This window comes from Lutra lutra, chromosome 13 (assembly GCF_902655055.1).
Source record: "Lutra lutra chromosome 13, mLutLut1.2, whole genome shotgun sequence".
Classification (NCBI taxonomy): Eukaryota; Metazoa; Chordata; class Mammalia; order Carnivora; family Mustelidae; genus Lutra; species Lutra lutra.
This window is the reverse complement of record NC_062290.1, coordinates 82,222,085-82,244,042: the sequence shown is the minus strand read 5'-3', so window position 1 is coordinate 82,244,042 and position 21,958 is coordinate 82,222,085. Positions and strand designations below refer to the sequence as shown.

Sequence of the window (21,958 nt, the reverse complement as noted above, 5' to 3'; positions counted from 1 at the left end):
CTCATGCCTCAGGCTTGCCCCCACAGGATCAGAGGAACAGAACAATAAAACAAGAGAAAGTTATCAGAAGAAACAACTCCATCACAGTCAGAACCAACTCCAAGCTCTCAAGTCTAGTACTCATTTGATTATAGAAGAATTTTTTAGATGTTCTGCTGCCTCCAAAGACAAGAAAGCAAAGTCCCTTCATTTTTAAGGAACAATGAATGGCAGGCTGCTCAGAACGTTTCTGTTAGACTACTGTAAAATTTGATGGGATTTTCAAAACTCTTCTTTGCCTCCCTTCCCCAATACCCATCTGAAATCTTTCTGAGAAGGTAACTGCAGATACCTCCTCAAATTCTAAGTAAATTTAGGATTTTTATGGCTCACGAAAGAATTTTTAAAAAACAAAAAACAACCCTGCCTTCATGTCTCCATCATTAAATCTTTAAAATTCACCATTAAAAATTCCACTGAAATCTCTTTACACGCAGGACCAAAAAAAGGCTCATTATGCCAATGATCTGCATGAAGCACAGGGGATCAAAAGTACATTCTGCGATTTTTCATGACCATGGAGCTCACAAACGATATAAAAACAGGAACTTACATCTCTGACTCCTCCTCCTTTCAAGTCTTTTGCACAAAGAGAGAGAAAATCGTCATACCTTAACTTAAAATTTGTCCTGTTAAAACTGAGCCGTTGAGAACAGGGAAACTGTGGGCGGAGAGCTTTCTAAAGCTGTTTTCAAATTCACGTGCACTTCCCTCTCTGACAGCCACATTTTTGTAAGCGCCTTCGAGCTTCACTTTCCAGAGCTTCAAACCACATTCCAGGCGGAGAGTGAGCGGCAGCCCAGCCCGTCCAATCACGAGCAGCCTCTGCAGGCAGGCCCCACCCTCTGCGCTTTAAATCACAACACAGGAAGCTCCCAAGGGCCAATCACACACAACCTTTGCAACAGATTACTACAGGCTGATTGCACACAGAGAACAGTGAACTACCTTTCGCTTCCACACAGCATTGCCAGGTAGGGAAGAACAACATCAATCTTCCTTTATTGTTTGCTGCTGTGGTGTTTGTGCCTCTAGCTATGTACATTTTTTATGGCTAGGATGGGATTTGATTTTTAAATAGTACTTTTTCCTTTTGAAACCTAGTTAGATGCTTCTGTTTGTTGAAAACTTGACTGGTTTGTCTCTGAGCTAATTTTAAAAATAATTAATCTCTGTAGTCCTGTAATTCCCTTGTGGGAAAAGGGTCACTGCAGTATCACAGCATGGGCTCAGCCTTTTCCTAAAAGATGAATTTAGGAAATCACTTAATCTTTTAAAAATCACATTTCCACCTTCTGCAAATTAAAAAAAAAAAAAAAAAGTCACCAATCCTGCATATGCTGTGACGAAGTTCCTCACCAGTGTATGCAAAACCCCCAACATCATGGAACACTTCATTGGCACCTAATGTGTTTGTTCTCCATCCTATCTCAGAGTCACATAATGTTTTCTCATCTCTCAAGCCTTTACTTTTAAATTCTATTTGCTATTCAGAGAAGCACTTTATCTGATTAGATAATAAAAGTTAACTGAATAAAAGTCTGTCTCCATCCATAGAAAAATATGAAGGGACCCCACACTTGCTTTCCCTTTTGCTAAAATGTTCACATTCTGTCGAATGTGATGCCTAACAGGAGCCTAACACCAGCCAAGAAGGTGACTTTGTGCAACCTAGAAAAAGATGCTCCCTCTGGGTGAACAAATTAAAGAGACACCCTCTGGTGCTTTGACTAAAGCTGTAACCTTAAAAACAAACCGTTAGTCATTTCAACAATACCAAAAAGGAACCTCAAGTCAGGTTTGTATGTTTGATCCCCACTGACAGAGATTGACTACCTTCAAAATGTGGATGCCATTCCTGTTTCTCATTTAACTCCTTTCTGTATGTAATTCTTTATAGAAATCCAGGAGGATTAGACGCCCTGTCTGCCAATAATGTCAAAGTCACTTGTTAAAAGCAAACAAACAATCTAGGTTCTAAGCAGACTCATAGATCACAGAACTGGAGGAAGCAGCAAAGGAGCTTCAGGTAGTGCCTATAGGCTGGGTTCCTTCCTACCTTCCCAGATGCAAACACTCACTAAACGCAGGGCTATTCAGATAAATAGTAGGATATAGTTCCTGTCCTTAGGAGCCTTACATAGTGTGGCAGACTTCCAAAACAAATTAATGCAAGAAGGCAAGATATTACTGACCATATTACACAGTACTTAATATCTAATTGTTCATATAACAAAATTCTTTAAAATAATCAAGTCCTCTTTTAGTTTCAATTTTAATACTCTGTCTTAAGCTTTTGTTAGAAAAGAACGTATTTCTGTGAATGATAAGGTTACCTTTTGTCAGAATTAGCTAACCTGCAAAAAAATTTACCTATGATATTTTATTGAAATATTTAAAGGGATAATCAAATAACTTGACAACTATTTAAAGTTAATGATAGTGCATTGTCCTTACCATGTTAAATTCTCTTAAATCAGAGATTTTAAAGTTCTTTGTAAAATAACCTTATTATTCAAAGTATAGCAGCGAAATATGCAGGAAGTATTTTTACTAATATTTTTACAAATACTAGGTAAAATGTAAGCCATTAGTAAGACTTCTGAGAGACAGAGACAAGAACCTATTCCATCAGGCAGCCACTGGACCACCTCTGCCCACATATTAGGAAGACACACTCTAGAGAAGTGTTTCCTTATTAAGGACAAAACAAAACAATATGAAACAACAAATAGGTTTAATGTAATATTTGTATAAAGGATTAAAAAAGAGGCAGAGAAAGGACTCTAAATCCCTTTCAGCTCTCCCATATCACCACCTTGCTCTTAAGAAAACAAAGCAATAAAAGAGAAAGGGTAAGAGGTTTGGACAGCACCATGGAGCAGGCTTCTCTTGCTTTGAAATATAATAATACTCAGCCACTTAAAAAAATAAGTGTACCATGCATCTACCATTCTACTGAAAGCTATCTCTTTCAAGTCTATGTTTTGTTTTCAACACAGAGATATATATACTTCTATATATAAGTATAAATGCACATATGTATATATAGACATATGGATATATAACACACATACAGATATATATGACATACACGCATACATAAACATATCACTCAAATTTGTGCATTAAACTCAAAGACTTTCAGAAAGAATTCTGAGGCTAAAAATGAGGAGACATAATTTCTAGATGGAATGATATGCTAGTCCCTATAGAATAAGCCAAAAATCTCTTAATTTACTTACATGTTTTGGGTCTCTGGAATCCAGGCTATCTATGGCTATTTGCAGGTCCTTGATCTCATTCTGCTTTTCAGCAATTTCTTGCCTTTGCTTTTCCATCTGCGTTTCTAGATCCACAGTTTCTTGGCGTAATTTATTGAGAAGCTGTATTCTACCACTCAGCTGCTTGAGAAGAAGGTCTTTCTCTGATTCTGAAACCTAATCCCCCAATACCCCAACATACAATTAACAGAGGATAGCAACAGTGATTAACAACCTTAAAGAAAACTTCTGAAATTTAAAAAGGTATTCTGTGCTCTGCCAGTTTTTTTAATAAAAGTAAAATGTAGAAGTCATCTAGGTATTCCATTCATATCTTATACTTTTATCCTTATTACGTGCAGAAAATCTTATAGACTTTATTTCATAAGAACAGGTAAAAATGAAGTTGTCATTCTAGTATAAGCAACCTGTAAATTATTACTAGTAATAGTAACCATAATATTAATGGTAGCTGACTTTATATAGCACTTACCCTTGTTATAAGCATGTCAAGCAAATCAATAGTGTAATGAAAAATCGAGGCTTATATGTACACATTTAAAATAACTTTTTTCGGCCCTATAGCTCAGAGGTTAGAGCACTGGTCTGTAAAATAACTTTTTTCAAGCATATTTTGTAAGCATCCATTTATTTAAAAATTATGTACATTATTTACAAAAACATTTTTAAAATTATTAAAATCATTCTTGATGGCTCCCTGTACCTCACCTCCCACTTTCAATCCATTTTCTTTTAAGCTTTTATTTACTGAAGTAACCTCTATACCCCATGTGGGGCTTGAACTCATGACCCCAAGATTGAGAGTCCAATGCTCCTCCAACTGAACCAGGCAGGCCACCCCTTAATCCATTTGTAAGTCTGATCAGTTCACCTGTCAAATTTTGCTGACAGTTTATTTCCATCCACATCCATTGCCCCCTAGCCTAGGCCACTACCATCTCTTGCCTGTACTGAAGAACAGCCCCACAGAAGATTCACCCGTCTCCCTCACCCCACTTCACTCTCAGGCAGTAGCTAGAGTGACCTTATACAAATACAAACAAGATCAGCCATTCTACTACCTCGTGTCCTTCAAAAGCTTCCCATTACCTTCAGACTAAAATTCAAATGCCTTACTCTCTACCATAGGACAGCCTATGAAGCCTGGCATAATCTTGGACCTCATCTTCCACACACTCTCCCCGCCTCAGCAGAGAAATCTTTTGTGTGAAGGTCTTTGCACCCACTGTCACCTCTGCCTGGAATACTCGATCCCTTAATGCTGCCTCGCTGGCTCCTTCACCTCCTTTGGGTTTCAGCCCAAATGTCACCTCCTCAGAGAGGCCTTTGTGGCTCCACAATCTAAATTATATCCCTTTAATTGTGTCTCCTTTCTTGTTCCTACAACACACATGTTGTTTAACTATATTTCCTATTTCCTTTTTTTTTTTTTTTTTAAATACTTGTTCATTGCCTATTTCCTATCCATGTGGGAGGGAAAGAGACCTGTTTTATTCATCACTCAGGGTCCAGCCCAGTCAGGGACTAGCATATAGTAAAATTCCAATAAACTCGAATCAATTTCTAGTTACTATATAATTTAAAAATCATAATATAGTGTATCTTTTGAAAAAATCTACAATTTGGACTTCACATTCTTGTTTTACCTACTATGGTGTGAATGCAGTTATGAACATAATTTTGAAATACTGATTTTAAAAGTTGCAAATAACTAAAACCCTTTACACACTTAAAAACTGTCAAGATACTTCCTTTTTAAATACTCCCTGTGTATTACATCATGGGTTTGAGCCGCTAATTTCTTCATGACATACTTTGATAATTTCTGAGAGTAACATCTCCATCTTTTTGTTCACCATATTTTACATCACTTACACTTTTGCTGCTTGTGTTTGATAATGTTCGTGTATCGTAAAGATGTCTTCTGACTCTTAATCTAGGTTCCAGGATCTTAATGGTGGGTAGTGCTTAATTAAATTAGAACAGATATAACAGGAAGCATCAACCTCCCTGGGTAAAATAGACACTTTCATAATAGAGTAGACTGAATACCTCTTTTTATATAAGTTAAAAGTAATTTATTTCTGTATGCTTTATAAAATGTTAATAGAATGTCATCAAGAATGGAAGGAAAATGTAACTGGAAAATACTAGAACCATAACTGAGGCTGAAAATTGTTACTCTGTAGTTAATTAGGCAGCACTGATTTAAAATTTGCATAACATGGTTATGAAGGGAGAAAACACATTCCATTTTTTTCATTTCCTCCTGCATTGCTACTTAGTATTTACGTACTTTTTTAAGTTGTATAGCTTCTTCCAGCTGTTTAAATTCTTCAGTAGCTTTTAAAATTTGTTGTTCCGCCTTTTCTATTTCATCATGTAGTTCTGATAGTCGAGTTTGTGCTGCAAATTTAAAAATCATGAACACAGACACACACGAGAAAAATCCTGCATTCTCAAATTTCTACCAGACTTTTTTCCTTCACAATAACATCTTCCTCCCAATTAAATTGCCATTATAGATTACAGAAATTCTTTAAAAATTAATTTATGATAGTTTTCCACTCAGTTAATCTCTAGAATAGTTTTATGATATGCTAGAGAACTATAACTGATCATTTTATTCGTAAAAGTCTTAACATAAAAAGTTTTATTTGATACATCCAACACTAAAGAGCTCTTCTGAGAGAATAAGGATTTATTCGTAAATACGCATTTACATGTCACTAAGTTATAGTTAGATTCAAGCTATTACAAAAACTGTGACTAGAGGTTATTACTTTATATGGGGCTTCATATCAAGAAATTCACCACTGAACGTGTCTTCCAGCTGGAGGTGATCTCAGATCAATTACTCTCTATCTCAAATTTCCAATTTCTCTCCTTCCCTCCCTCCCTGCCTCCTATAAAACTAGGAGCTAGTCTACACATATATCTGATTTATTTCTGCTTTCCTCTTCCAGAACTTTGTATAGGGTGTATGAGATGGACAACTCAGTCTCTTTTCTCAACCCCTCTCCAAGTCAACCTCTCTCCTGGCCTTCCATGTTTTCCATTTAGCTACCAACCAAGGGAAGATGAACTGCTTCACTGGATTGGTGAGAGCTCCACAATGTGCCACGATTACTAGGGGAATACATAAACTCAGATCTCCTTTCTCCTTCCATATCCATGCAGCTCACTGGGTAAATGGATTTAGAGTATGCCACTGGCAGGGTATCTAAGTGCCCTCTTGGATTGACTTCTTTATGACTTGCCAGGAAGTGGTAAGATCCTTTCAATTAGATGTTTTGGGACAGGTTGGAAAGAGTCAGAAGCTGGTCTTGGGCCGAAGTCTAAGGAGGGTGCCCTGATCCAGCTTATCCAAAGTGCTGTTTTAGGTTTTGGCTACATGCACAGTAATCAGTAAAGTGGTACTTGCTACAATTATGACCAATTATATCTTTGAATGTGCAGCTCTGACAGTGGGTAGGACTTGCTGGCAGGTCAAGATTTAAGCATTCTTGGATCCCCTGCACCTGCTGCCACCAAATTACTGTCAAGACCCATTCTCGACCATAACAGAAATCATTAAAAAATCATTTGCTCAGGATGTCTGGGTGGCTCAGTGGGTTAAGGCCTCTGCCTTCAGCTCGGGTCATGATCCCAGGATCCTGGGATTGAACCCCGCATTGGGCTCTCTGCTCCACGGGGAGTCTGCTTCCTCCTCTCTACCTGCCTCTCCACCTACTTATGATCTCTGTCTGTCAAATAAATAAATAAAATCTTAAAAAAAAAACCATTTGCTCAATGAATCACTACTTTTTCAAGGCTTTTTATGTAAATAACATAATAAATACCTTTAGCATGTTTAATGAAAATTATTATAAAACAAAACTTGCCTATATATTCAATCTTTTTGTATTTTTAAAAGAATTTAAAATAACTTTTGTTAACCTGCACTTATTTTTTTTTCTTTGTCTTCCAGTTGTATGTCCAGTGATGTATGGGCTCTCAAGTTCACATGCTCATTTTTGAGTTGTGCCCCTTCATCTGGCTCCATCTTCTCGATCTTTACTGTCTGGGCATTTGCAATAATATAACTCTCTGTAGCAAACATATTTCTCTTGTATCTGGATTTGCCAATGTAAGGGCTTTCATCTGGGGTTTTATCAACTTCGACATACTAAAAACAAAATAAGTAAATATTTATGGTTCAATAAGTAATTTCTAAGCAGCCAAGTGACATTATTCATTTTATTAGTGAAGAACATATCACAGAATTGCCTAAACATTAATCCTACATGCCTAGAAGTTGAAAAATATATACCATTTATCTCACTCTTAATATGCCAAAAAAGAACTGAAACAAAAAATGGCCTCTAAGAATTCCTCCTCCCAGCCCCCAAAGTGGGTTTAGGTTGGTTGATTAAAGAACTGCCTATAGTTATGTGATTAATAGCATTGCTTAATCTCTCAAATCAGAAATTTAGGTGTTTTATTTTGGTTTCTTAGCTGATATGTAAGTAAAATCTCAGTCTAATAAATTTTAGTAATTGAATTATTTATGAGATAATATGGTATCAGTTGGAATCACAGATTCTCTTGCAGCTTTTTACCTTTTCTGGACACTGCTTTAACTTACTGAACCAAAAATTCACCGATTCAACCAAAATTTGTTTAAGAAAGTGGAATGGTTATTGATGAAAGTCTCAAACTTTTTCACCATCCGCCTTCCCCCACTCTACTCTCCGTTGGCTTTAACTTTGGATTTCTAAAACGTTAAACTCTAAATAAATAAAATAATAAAAGTTAAACTTACCTCTGATGGGTAATAATTTAGTGGTTCAAATTTGGCATCAATTTTATAAAAGGCCAATTCCTGTTCCATTTCATACTGTTTCTGACATGCCCGCATTAATTCCACAGTCTTCTGTTTTAGCTATAGCCCCAATTTGATATGAAACAACATACAGTGTCAGTAAGTTAGTATAATGGTACAATGGCATGGCAAGTTCTAATCATAACAATTAGATTGTTTTAAACCCCACAGCAAATAGCAGAACATTTACAGTATTTTATCTTCATTCTAAAGTATTATAAAGAACACAATATAAAATTATCACTTCATAAAAGATCACGTAAAAGACCTTTGAAGTTTATATGCTGTTTCAGGATACAATAAATAAATATTTTTAAAAATCACTTAAATTTGCTTTACCCAAATATGAAAATAATTCTGCACCAATTATTTTTAAGTACTGTATTAAGTATTTGCTTCCTGATTTTTCAATAATTAACACTAATTTAACTTACTCTGCAATGTTAATGATAGCTTCAAATTATGGATAAAGATGATATTTGAGATTAATTACAAAGGAATCACAAGAAGGAGTAAGAAGGGTGGAAAAAAGAAATTGGCTTTATTGTACTGTTGTTCCTGCAGTATCTCAGTGTTCTGAACATTATTCTTTGTATTAGAGGATAAAGGATGTGAATAAGGTCAATCAGATCCCAATATATAGCCTTAAATGTTTAATAAAGTAATTCTACAACAATTACAACTTTTTATTTATTCTTAAAATTTTTGGAGCTAGAAGAAAATAGATCATCTGATTTAATTATTTGAATTACAAATAAAGAAACTGAATCCTATTGGTAATTGTCTTGTCAAAAGCTACATATTAGACTAGTAGCAGAAGCTAAATATTTTTAACTACCACTATCAGCCCCCTTCCTACTAAACTAATCCTGTGAGTTCATTTCAAAGGTCCACTAAGTGATTTTTGCCTTTTTTTAAACTATAGCATCAGATAGTAGATACCAGACAAAAAACATGCAGAAATATTTCATCAATATGAAAATGCAAGCTGAAGAGAATAAAAAAATAAATAAACATGAACATTTTACAAGGCCCGGGAACTCAAAGTCGTGCACGATTTAGCTTACAGTCATCTCCTGATTATCCACCCAAGGAGAAGTGATGCTAAGCTGAATGATAGGCAGTCTTGATCTCTTATCTCACTGAATCTTTACAACTACCCTATGAAATTATAAGAGCTGCACCAGGAGGTTAAATTACTTGGCCAATTTCACAGCTCATAGTGAAGAGGCAGAATTCAATTACAAGTCTCCTGATTTCAAAATTAATACTCCATCTATTATACGATGCTGCCTTTGATGTCTTGCTTCAGGGTGTCCAGCACATTACCCATTTTGATGCTTTTACTGACTGCTTTTAAGTCCCTGAATCTCAAGAAAGCAACACCTAACCAACAGCATAAACTCATCTCAGGTTTTTCTTCCCAAAGATCATTTGCAGTAGGGCCAAACAAAGGCAAATGTGACTAGAACCATGGACGATGTATGGACTGGCCTCTGAGGGTGAATAATATATACTCTGTGCATTTTAAAATTACCTTTGTGTCTTATATAGTGCTAGGCTTAGCATTTATTAAGCATTTAATAAATGTCTGCTGAAGAAATGCATAAATGAGAGCACATTAGGAGTCAAAGGACCTAGAAAGTAGGCTAGTTGCAGTATTAGCTGTGGATGATCAAGAGTTGACTGCAGTTAACACATTTACCGATAAGAAAAATGATACAAATTCTTTCCCTCACATTCAAATCCAGTCCTATGTACACATCCATTAAAAAAAATTACACATACACACACAAGCACATCTCTTAAGAAGGCAAGCCAGTTTCCAAACTTAAGATGTACATAAACATATTACTACAAGTTATCATGCAAACTATGAAAACATAGTGTGCAATTCAGCCCTGAAGGGACTACCTTTAAGGAAGAATAAAGAATCGGCAGAAAATGCTCTGTAAGAAACCAAGACAAGAGCTAAAAGGAGAAAAAAAGCAGAGACCATCATCTGGAGAACTTTGGAGAGTTAAGCTATAGTAATAGAGGCTGTTCTTGATTCACAACTTACCTTAGAAAGATAATGTTATTAGAACCTGTATCATTTTTATATGGACACACATTTTATCATCATTCTATGTTACAGATTTACCACCTTCCATTACTTAGCTTAATTCAATTCAATTATTTTCATATTCATTACCTTATTTAGTCCTCACAACTCTGTGAGGCTGGCAGGACAGGTAAATCATCCTCATATTAAAAATAAGGAAACTGAAGAATAGGAGATAAATAATTTGCAAAAGGACAAAGTAATATTAACATTAAAATTAATTAATATTTGTTGGGGCAGGAAAAGGGGACTATAATAGTTTAAATGGCACCAGAAGTTTTACTTTTCTTTACATTTCTTTCATAGGTAAATGACCTATGATGTGAAGAGTTACTTTATGAAACTGGAAAGCATTATATAACTGGGCATGATATCACCAAATATTCTGCAGAAGATAATGGAAAATATTTTTCAAATGCAGGCTCTTAGAATAAGATCCAGAATTCTTTTTGAAACATAGAATAGTCTTCTGGAATACTGAAAAACTGGTAAAACAACATGAATTTTAAAAATGAGGGGAGGGGGTTGGGGTGATGGGGTAACTGGGTGATGGACATTAAGGATGAGCATTGGGTGTTATACAAGACTGATGAATCCTTGAACTCTACCCCTGAAACTAATAATATACTATATGTTAATAGTATTTAAATTAAAAAATAGCCTGTTGATTAAAAAAAGAAAAAAGAAATTTAAAGAAGAAATACAAAATAGCTAGTAAACACATATGCAATACTCAAATAGCTAGTAAATACATATGGAATATTCAACTCTCCAACAAATTAAAAAAAAGTGAAATTAAAGCAATGAGATTCTACTTTTTTCCTATCCTATTTATAAGTTCAAAATAATAATTTTCAGTGAGGAATTGGGCTCTTTCACTCACTGCTGTAGAAGTATAAAGCAGGTAAATGCTTTTAATATTTGCCAAAATTCGGGGCGCCTGGGTGGCTCAGTGGGTTAAAGCCTCTGCCTTCGGCTCAGGTCATGATCCCAGGGTCCTGGGATCGAGCCCCGCATCGGGCTCTCTCCTCAGCGGGAAGCCTGCTTCTCCCTCTCTCTCTCTGCCTGCCTCTCTGCCTACTTGTGGTTTCTGTCTGTCAAATAAATAAATAAAATCTTTAAAAAAAAAAATATTTGCCAAAATTTAAAATGCAAATTACCCAGTAATTCCACTTGTAGTGATTTTTTAAAATTGTTATTTTTTTTTAGTAACCTCTACCCCCAACGTGGGGCCTGAACTCATGAACCTGAGACTGAGAGTCACATGCTCTACTAACTGTGCCAGTGAGGCACCCCAAATTGTAGTGATTTAAACCAGGGTATTACTGTTATGAATGCATAAATACTTATTTATAAAGATTTTCTCTGTAGTATTGTTTCTAATTAAAAAAAGTGGAGGCAAACTAAATATTCATCAATAAGAGTGGGTTAAATAAATTATTGCATATCCATATAATGGAACACAATATAGACTTTGAAAAACATAAAAAAGATGTATATGTGTGTGTGTGTGTGTGTGTGTGTGTGTGTGTGTACATGTGTGGGCATGTTTTTTAACTTGGAGAGCTATGGTACATATACCATTTTGTAAAAAAATAAGATTCAGCATTAAAAAATATAGTAAGGTTCTTTTTCATCACAAAATATTTAAAGGTACATATATTTAATTACATATACATTATATAACTATAAGCATATATTTAAGCATAGAAAACAAAAAGGATATATATCAACATCCAGGGAAGAGGGAAAGGGAAGAGTGAAACCTTCATTTTCTATTGTATACATTTGTGTTGTCTAAATTTGTTATGATAAATATATATTAACTTTGTATGTCAATATGTTTTTAAATGGTTAATGATAAAAACAACAATGACATAAAGAAGAGCAGTGTCTTCTAACCAAAAATAGTTACTGAAAATAAACCCAGCAAAAACAGTTGACAACTTATAAAACATTTATTCACAACAAAAATATAACAACATTATAAGTAGAAAAAAGAAAATTAGCAGCTATAATAATTTATAATTTGGGGATAGCGCAAAGTCAAAAGATGTGACATTTTGCCCAGGTTTTCTTTTCTTCTTTTTCTTTCTTTTTTAAAGATTTTATTTATTTGACAGAGAGAGAAAGAGCACAAGCAGGGGGAGCAGGAGAGAGAGAAGCAGGCTCCCCGCTGAGCAGAGAGCCCCATGTAGGGCTCAATCTTAGGACCCTGTGATCATGACCTGAGCCGAAGGCAGACACTCAATGGACTGAGCCACCCAGGCATCCCTTGCGCAGGTTTTCAAGGAGTTAACTGACATGTACCAGGGAGTCCGCACATAGAAAATATACTATTCTCTTATCTTAGTAATAAAAGATGGATTTTATATTATAAAAAAAGATCAGTAACTCAGGAAAATTTATTAAATGTTCACAATTGGGCGCCTGGGTGGCTCAGTGGGTTAGGCCGCTGCCTTCGGCTCAGGTCATGATCTCAGGGTCCTGGGATGGAGTCCCGCATCAGGCTCTCTGCTCAGCAGGGAGCCTGCTTCCTCCTCTCTCTCTCTGCCTGCCTCTCTGTCTACTTGTGATCTCTCTCTGTCAAATAAATAAATAAAATCTTAAAAAAATAATAAAAAAAAATAAATGTTCACAATATAAAATAATAAAATAAAATAAAATATTAATTTATTAAATGTTCACAAGTATCAAGTAATACCATAGTAAGTATGTTTTTTATATTTGTATTTTATTCTTTCATTTTTTTCAAAGTTTTACTTATTATTTATTTTTAAGTAGGCACCACACCCAACACAGGTCTTGAACTCAAGAACAAGAGTAGTACACTCTGCCAACTGAGCCAGCCAGGTGCCCCTACACTTGTATTTTACATACAAATGTTAAGTGGTGGCCCAGAGTTCACTGCTAAGATAAAACTGATTGTCACATAAGTTTCCAGTGATTTAAGTAATCATCAATCCACTCTATTATGGAATAGAGAACAATAGATGTATAATATAAAACTATTGATAATTATCAGATTATTAATATCATATATAATATGCCTTCAGCATATGGCTGACATATTTGAAAACTACCTTCAAATAAGAGACATATGAAGAAAGCCACAAATGCTCTGAACAGTTAACTGACAGAGCTGCGAAAGCTGCCCTTTCATCATGTCCCCCTGATATAAGTCACCTTTTTTCTCAGGCAAAGAAGAGCTCAAGAAAGAGGCAGTCAAGTACTCAGATTTCAAGTAACAATTTCCATCTCTACAAAGAGAAGGAAACACTTTTCTCTTGCTAGGAAACATAAATGCTTAAGCAGAATACTTGTCAACAAAGCGAGTCATTCAAACCAGAATGCCCATCTTGAAAGGGGGTTGCAAAAAAAAAAAAAAAAGAGAACTATCTAGGATTTCATTAGTCATATGAGAAATCAAATTCTCTAAGTTATGCACAGATAAGAAGAAGAATTATTATAAGAAAAAAAAGAGGAGAGTAGCAACAGCTATTTTTTCCTCCAAGGAAAGTAACCTAATTATTTTACAGAATCAGATTCTCTGGGTTGAAAAGGCCTTTTATTCATTTAATCCATCTGCCTAGCAAATGCCTTTTATCTTTTCTCTAAGCCCTGGTCATATATGCCTGTTTCAGTCACAGCAATCCCATTCCAGAGTTATTACATTTTGTCTCAGGACAGTTATTAGAAATCTCTCTTTTTTTTTTTTAAGAGAGAGAGAGAGTGCCCGTGTGCAAGCTAGTGAAGAGGTGGGTTGCTAAGGGAGGAGGGGTCAGAGAGAGAATCCTAAGCAGGCCCCATGCTCAGCCTAGAGCTCCATCTCATGACCTTGAAATCGTGACCCGAGCCAAAATCAAGAGTCAGATGCTCAACTAACAGAGCCACCCAGGTGTCCCTAGAAATTCTTCATTACTAAATGAAAAATTGCTTTGTTATAATTCTATTTGCCATTTCTTAATTTTATCTCAGGAACTTTGGTCCCTCCTCCACGAAATAGACCTTTTACTCTCTGAAGGTAACTGTCAGAGCTCGCTAGATCCTCTCTTCTCCAGCTTGAACACCCTGTTGCTTTGGCCACTCCTCAAAGGCCGTGGTCTCCAGGCCTCTGAAGTCTCTTGGGCTGGCCGAGATATATATATACACACACACATACACATGTACACATATATGTATGTGTATATATGTACATATACTTATGTATGTATGTGTATTATATGTATATTATATACACTACATACATATATATGTGTGTATATTATATATACTACTATTATATATACTACCTATATATATTATATATATAATATCTATATTATATATATACTATTATATATACTACCTATATATATTATATATACTATTATATATACTACTATATATACTATTATATATACTACCTACTATTATATATACTATTATATATACTATATATACTACCTTTTATATATATATATATATATACTACCTATTATATATACTACTATTATATATACAGCTTTCAGCTTGCTTTTCTCACATAGCAATATGGAGCAGACATACCTCCATATTAGGACATACAGCTCTATCTCATTTTAATAGCAACACAAGTATTCTATCAGATGGATATCCACTGAGGGACATTTCAGCTATTTTTCATTATTTTACTAATATAAAAAATGCTGTAGTGAATGTCCATGTATGTATGTGTATATATATAGATATATGCATATATATGTAGATATATACAGTCTTGCTACAATTTCTATAAAATGCATTAGAAATGTGTATCATATATAACTATTGTATATTAAATAAGTACATATATCTAATATATAGAACATAGGGTATATCCCTTTAATAAAATTTAATAAAATAAAATTTGGACAATTTTGCCAATTTGCCTTCTAAAAGTTTTTGCCAATGTACAGTCTCACCAACAATGTTGTTAAAAATAAAATACAAACATCTAGGGGCACTCTGACCAACTCTTCAGTGTAGGGGCTCCACTGTCCTCCTTTATTTTGGATACCCTATTTCACAATTTACTGCAGGCCAGGATAGTATTCATCCTTTGGGGACCCATGTCACACAGTGAATGGTCAACTACAATTTGTAGAAACTTCTGCACAAATTTCTGTTAAACCACATCTTCCCCATTCTACGATCAAGAAGTTTTGTTTTTAGACCCAAGAAGAAAGAATTCTCTATTTCAAGAGAATATAGTCAAAGCAATGTAAAACACAGGCTTACCAATTCATTTTTTGTGTTTAGGTTACTCTCCATCTCCTCATAGCTCTGTTTTTGTAATCTGGCCTCCTCTTTCAGTGATTTGTTCAATTTATCTTGACTTTTAATTTCCTCAAGGAACCTTGTCTGTTCGCTCCTAAGCTCTTCAGTTTCCATTATCTTCTTCTCCAGATCTCTTTCCAGTCTTTCTATCTCATCTGCCAACACAAATTTAAAAGTTTATTAATCGTTATATTTCTTACTTGAAGAAAGGTAAGAATACTTCTCAAATAATAGTCTTAGAATAATAAAAGCACAATTCTACCTTGAAAATTATTCAGTATGGTTTTGGGGAAAAAAAGACAATCTTGAGCTAGCAAGTGATTTATATCAAAAAGTAAGAAGGCATTATCATCTGGATAACAATTTTAAAAGATAACACATTAGAGGACACCTGGGTGGCTCAGTTGATTAAGCATCTTGGTTTCAACCTGGGTCGTGATCTCAGGGTTGTGAGATCTGGCCCAGTATCTGGCTCTACATTCAGTGAGGAGTCTTCTTGAAGATTCTCTCCCTCTACATCCACCCCCCGACCACCGCTCTCTCTCTCAAATAAATAAACAAATAAATATTTTTTTAAAAAGACAACACTTTACTTCCGGTATTTCATTCAATTAGGATGTTGGTAAATGAGGTTTTTCCCCAGGTCTCCTATTAAAAAACTTGCAATATTTTATCTTATCTGATAGTAATAATTACACTTTAAAGGATGCTGCAAGTAGGTTTGCAAAATACTATGTGATTTTAAAAATCCTTCAGAGGCTTCCTACTATGGACAGGATAGCTTCTAAAACTTACATGAAGAACTTAACAAAGATATTCATGATTTGGTCCCAAACTCCCTTTCCTGCCTTATTTTTAAGTACACCCAAATGTAGCCTTTCTGAAGTGACTCCACTTCTTGAGATTTGTGATGTCTCTCTTCTTACCTGAAAGCTTTTTTTTTTTTAATGTTTTATTTATTTTAGAGGGGGGGAAGGGCAGAGGGGAAGGGAAAAGGATTGGCAGACTCCCTGCTGAGCACAGAGCCATCATGGGGCTGGATCTCACAACCCTAGATCACTACTACCCGAGCCAAAGCCAAGAGTGGGATGCAGGCTTTTTTTTCAAATCTCTGTCTAGAACTTTCTTCCTCTATCTCCTACTGGCCTATTTCGTACTCTTCTGGTCTTAGTTTTGAAAAATATTTCGAGAGGCCTGCCCTGACTTTATGCTCTCTACAGGTGAGATGCTTCCCAGAAATGCTCTCAGGTCACCCTGTACTTCTTCTTTTTTATTTTTTTTTAAAGATTTTATTTATTTATTTGACAGACAGAGATCACAAGTAGGCAGAGAGGCAGGCAGAGAGAGAGGAGGAAGCAGGCTCCCTGCTGAGCAGAGAGCCCAATGCAGGGCTCCATCCCAGGACCCTGGGATCATGACCTGAGCTGAAGGCAGAGGCTTTAACCCACTGAGCCACCCAGGCATCCCTCACCCTGTACTTCTGTGCCCTTCGTCACACAATGAGTTATAAAATGTGATCAAATGGCTAGGCATCTGCCTTTCCCACTAAAGCTTTGTAAAAGCAGAAACTGCATCTGTCTGGCTCACTGCCAGATCCCAAAAGCCTTAAAGGCTCCTAATAAATATTCGGAGTCATAAATAATCCTAAGTAAATGAAACATTTCCCCCAAAAGTGTATTTATGAGGACTTTCCTTTGCATTATTTATATTTTTAAAGATTCCAAACATAAACTTTAGGGTAACAAATACTGAGTTGGGGGGGTCCAAACTAATAAAAATTTACCATATTTTCCAAGGATTGTATCAAACTGTTTCTGTAAACCAAAGTGGACTAATATCAATTTCAAATGGTTGGACCTACAGACACATTTCCCAATGCTCTAAAATAGCTATTTCATACTTTCTTCTTTCTCTTCAAATCTCCCATAGTCCTTCCATTTTCCTTCTCAGCTGATGACCTCATTTTTCACTGAGAAAAGAGACCCCACTCATAGGAACTTTCTCATTTTCGCACCACAAAAGCAACAGAACTTTGCATCTTTGCAGAGATGCACACATCTTTGCTCCCTCCTGAATTAGTGTCCCTCTTATCAAGAGACAATCTTTCCTCTTTTTCTCTGATGTCATCTTGTCTTTTCAAGGACCATAAGAATTGAGCCATAATGGTCTCTCCACTCCACCTTCAAATATGCTCTTCCTTTCTCTGGTTACTAGCTTTGAGGTTTACTACATTTGCTTCTGTCCATTTCCTGGTTTGGAAGCTACTGGTGAATTTTTTTTTTTAACTTAAACTCTTTTTAAAAATCCATTTATTAGGTACTAGGAGAGAGAAATTGTGGGAGGAAATTTCAAACCTTCACCCAAATGTGTCTCTTCCATTCATTCTTGGATCATTTGTTCGAACCACTCCTTAACTGCGTTCGTTAAGACAATCGTGTATTGCCTATCTAAAGCACTTCTCTGTCCTCATCTTACATTTTCTTTATTCTCTGCAACATTCAATCTAGCTGACCACTTCCTCTCAGGAAATCTTCTTGGGGCTTTTACAACCCACTGTTTCCTGGGTTTCCGCTTACTCAGCCTCTCTTTCTCAGTTTCCTTAGATGGCTCACCTTGCTCTTCTCAACCCGACTAAGTAAACCAATCAATTCCAGTGGGATTAAAAATCCCTGTTAGGCTGACAACCACCACATTTATAACTCTTTGAAATCCAGGCTCACATTTCTAACCCTCTTCTAGGTTGTCTCACAGACATTCAAACTCACCACTCTGAAGTTTCCCTTTTGTATACATAATATCACCAATCCAACCACTTACTCAAGCCAGAAGCCCAGGAATTACCCAATTCATTAGAAAGTATTGCTGATTCTACCTCTAAAACTGATCTATTCCACATCCACAACCTAAATACAGGCCACCAACACTTCTAGCCTAGATTACCGCAATAGCCTCTGGACAGGTCCCTCTATCTCCATTTGTCCTGCTCCAAATCATTCTCCATCCTGCACTAAAAATAATCTTTAAAAAAATATTTTAATTCCAGTATACTTAACATGCAGTGTTATATTAGTTTCAGATGTACAATATAGTGGTTGAATTCTATGCATTACTCAGTGCTCATCAGGCTAAGTTATGTACTCAAAATAATCTTCTTAGTAAGTGATCGTGTCCCACTGCTGCCTAAAAATTCTTAATAGTTTCCTACCACACCTGAAATAAAACCCAAGCTGCAAGCCCCTGTGTCATCTCTCCCCTCCCCCAGCTCTCTTGACTTTTTCTTGAGCTATCATCCAGTCATACTGAACCTTTACTTCCTTAATTTACCAGCGGCTTTCCAACCTGAAAGTGCAAGCTGGCCGTCTCTCTGAATGTCTTTCTTTACATGGCTAATCTTCTCCTACCTATGCTGTCAGCTTATATGTCACTTCTCAGAGAGTCATTTCTTCACACCACCTTTGCCCAAAGGGGGTTCTCTCCTCTGCTACTTTATCTGGGTTTGTGCACTTTTTGTCTTTCTTTTCCATTAAAATATAATCTACATTGAGGCCCATACCATATGTCTTGTTCACCACTGTGTCCTTAGTGCCAGATATAGTGCCTGGTTCACAGTACGTGCTCAATAAATATTTAATTCTTAATGATATTAATGTATAATTGTTGTATAATGATGCTTATGTTAATTCATTTATGGGGATATTTTCCAAAAAAAATTTTAATAGCATTATAAAGCTCATACTCCAATATATTTTTCTGGATAACTTCTGAACATAAATTTCTCCCCCGCCCAAATTTAGTTTTTTTAAATGTCACTTTACCTAAACTGAATCTCTCAAAAGCTTCTTGTCTGTCCTGGGTAGTCACCGGCTGACCTTCCAAACTTTCTAATGAGCGAAGGTGAAAAATAGTAAACTGCATGTAATGAGGAAGGGTCACAATTGGATTTTCAAGAAGGATCAGAGATGTCAAATCTTGAAGTGGTTTCAGTTTGCTTATATCTTGGAGCTGAAATGATATATAACATTGGTATTAGTGTAATTTAATTTTAAAATAATAAAACATACCTAAAGAAAATAATAATCAAGAAAATTGCTACCAACATGGCAAGGAACCTATTCATAGAACCTATTATCCAAAATTAGTGGTATGAGGGGAGGAATGGAAAGTATTTGAGTATCTATAGTGTATCAGGGCAGTATTAGGTATTTTCCATATGCCATTTCATTTATGACTCCTCATAACAATCTATGATAGAAACAACATCTTAATTTTGTAGACAAAGATACTAAGGTTAGAAGAAGTTAAATAACTTCCCCAAAGCTCAGTGCTTACAAATGAACAATACAGGATTTGAATTCGTCTGTGTAACTTTAAACCTATTATTTATGCATTATACTGACTGAACACATCAAAAATATAAATGGCTATAAGAAAGATTTTGGTGAATTTTCAGATAACAGTTATAATTGATAGTTAAAAGAAATTAGTAAGCATACAGGATACTCACATTTTTTAAAAAAGATTTTATTTATTTATTTGACAGACAGAGATCACAAGTAGGCAGAGAGGCAGGCAGAGAGAGAGGGGCGGGGAAGCAGGCTCCCCGCTGAGCAGAGAGCCCGATGCGGGGCTCGATCCCAGGACCCTGAGATCATGAGCTGAGCTGAAGGCAGAGGCTTAACCCACTGAGCCACCCAGGTGTCCCCAGGATACTCACATTTCTAAAAGATTTTTATGTTTATCCAAAGAGGAACTTTAAAAGTTAAGAAATAGGGATGCCTGGGTGGCTCAGTCATTAAGCATCTGACGTCAGCTCAGGTTATGATCCTAGGGTCCTGGGACGCGGCTCCATCTCAGGATCCCTGCTCAGCGGGGAGTCTGCTTCTCCCTCTCCTACTCCCCCTATTTGTGTTCCCCTCTCTTGCTATCTCTCTATTAAATAAATAAATAAAATCTTTTAAGAAATAAATAAGTAAAAATAAAAGGTTGAGAAATACTACTCCTAATACCCAGTATAAATAAATCTCTCACAAGTGAATGCATATCACTCTTACTGATGCCAATGTCAAATATAAACTGGGATGAGAAAGTCATGAAAAATTAGAAATGATTAATAAATATTTTTGAATGATTTTCCTGTTAACATCAGTTGACACTGAGTACTATCTAACAATCGACTACTTGGAGGAATATTTACAGCAAATTTTAGATTCACGGCTACCTCTTTGCATCACAGCATATACCTCAAGAGCTCCAAGGTCATGCTATGCCACATGGTATAGGGTTTGGGCTCTGAGGCTCTTGGACTGTTGCAGTGAAATGGTACAGAGTCACCTTACCAGAACTTTATAAAGATGAAATAAGAAAGCATAGACATTGCAACCTGCACAGTAATTAAACAAATGTTGTTCATCAGTATTGGCTTCCACTGGTGAAGGTTTAAGGAGATATTTAGTGTTTTAAAGTTTTTAAAACATTTTCACATCTATCATTTTTTTTTTTAAAGATTTTATTTATTTATTTGACAGAGAGAGATCACAAGTAGACGGAGAGGCAGGCAGAGAGAGAGAGAGAGAGAGGGAAGCAGGCTTCCTGCTGAGCAGAGAGCCCGATGTGGGACTCGATCCCAGGACCCTGAGATCATGACCTGAGCCGAAGGCAGCGGCTTAACCCACTGAGCCACCCAGGCGCCCCCACATCTATCATTTTATCTGAGCCCCATAACACCCTCGCAAGGAAGGCAGGGTAGGGTTTGTTTTCTCCAATTTAAACAATGTGTTTTGGAGAGATAAAAGGCTTTTCCAAGGTCATAGAAGGCAGGTCTAGACCCATATTAGAAAGCACATCTTTTACTGTCTTCTCTATGACTGATGTTCTTTAAGTATGGTTTTTCCAATTTTAATATAGATTTAAGTAAATTAATGTTTTTATTTAACAAATACTTATTAAACACCTAATATATAAATGTTAGAAGAAAATAATAAATTATACTCCAAAGGAAAGCATACACGATTACTAGATTATGTGAGCCATGATAACAAAGTTGCTCCATGATAAAAGAGCTAGGGATTAAACCTGACACTGACAATAACTCTTAAAACACCTGACACTGTAATTAAGCTTAATTCATACGTTTGGAAAAAAATAAATAAATAAATAAAAAACTTGGTTCCTGGCATTCAGTGACCTGGACTCTGGCACAAATTGTGTGACTTGGGTAAGAGACTTAACCTGAAAATGGGCAAAATACTATCTAACTGATAGTATTAAAAAAAATAATCCCTTTACTGCCTCCCTAAGAAAAGTTTTCTGAGGCTCAAATGAAATGATAGATGCAAAAATCCTAAGAGATCAACTCTCAGTTACCATGAAACCAGGTAAAACCAGAAATCC

The 21,958-nt window shown here is 35.9% G+C and overlaps 1 protein-coding gene and 1 long non-coding RNA gene across 2 annotated transcripts in view; one reads left to right on the top strand and one right to left on the bottom strand.

Annotated features, from left to right (window-relative positions):
• CNTRL (centriolin) overlaps positions 1-21,958 on the bottom strand; it is an 89,503-nt gene that overhangs the window by 48,085 nt on the left and 19,460 nt on the right. The window contains 7 exon segments of the mRNA XM_047699376.1: positions 3,285-3,479; positions 5,620-5,729; positions 7,263-7,491; positions 8,128-8,247; positions 10,102-10,158; positions 15,530-15,723; positions 19,384-19,570. Coding sequence (XP_047555332.1) covers positions 3,285-3,479; positions 5,620-5,729; positions 7,263-7,491; positions 8,128-8,247; positions 10,102-10,158; positions 15,530-15,723; positions 19,384-19,570 — 1,092 coding nt within the window.
• LOC125083242 (uncharacterized) lies at positions 944-7,423 on the top strand. The gene is made up of 3 exons (XR_007122219.1): positions 944-1,013; positions 6,290-6,424; positions 7,294-7,423. It is a non-coding gene; the product is annotated as an uncharacterized LOC125083242 (long non-coding RNA).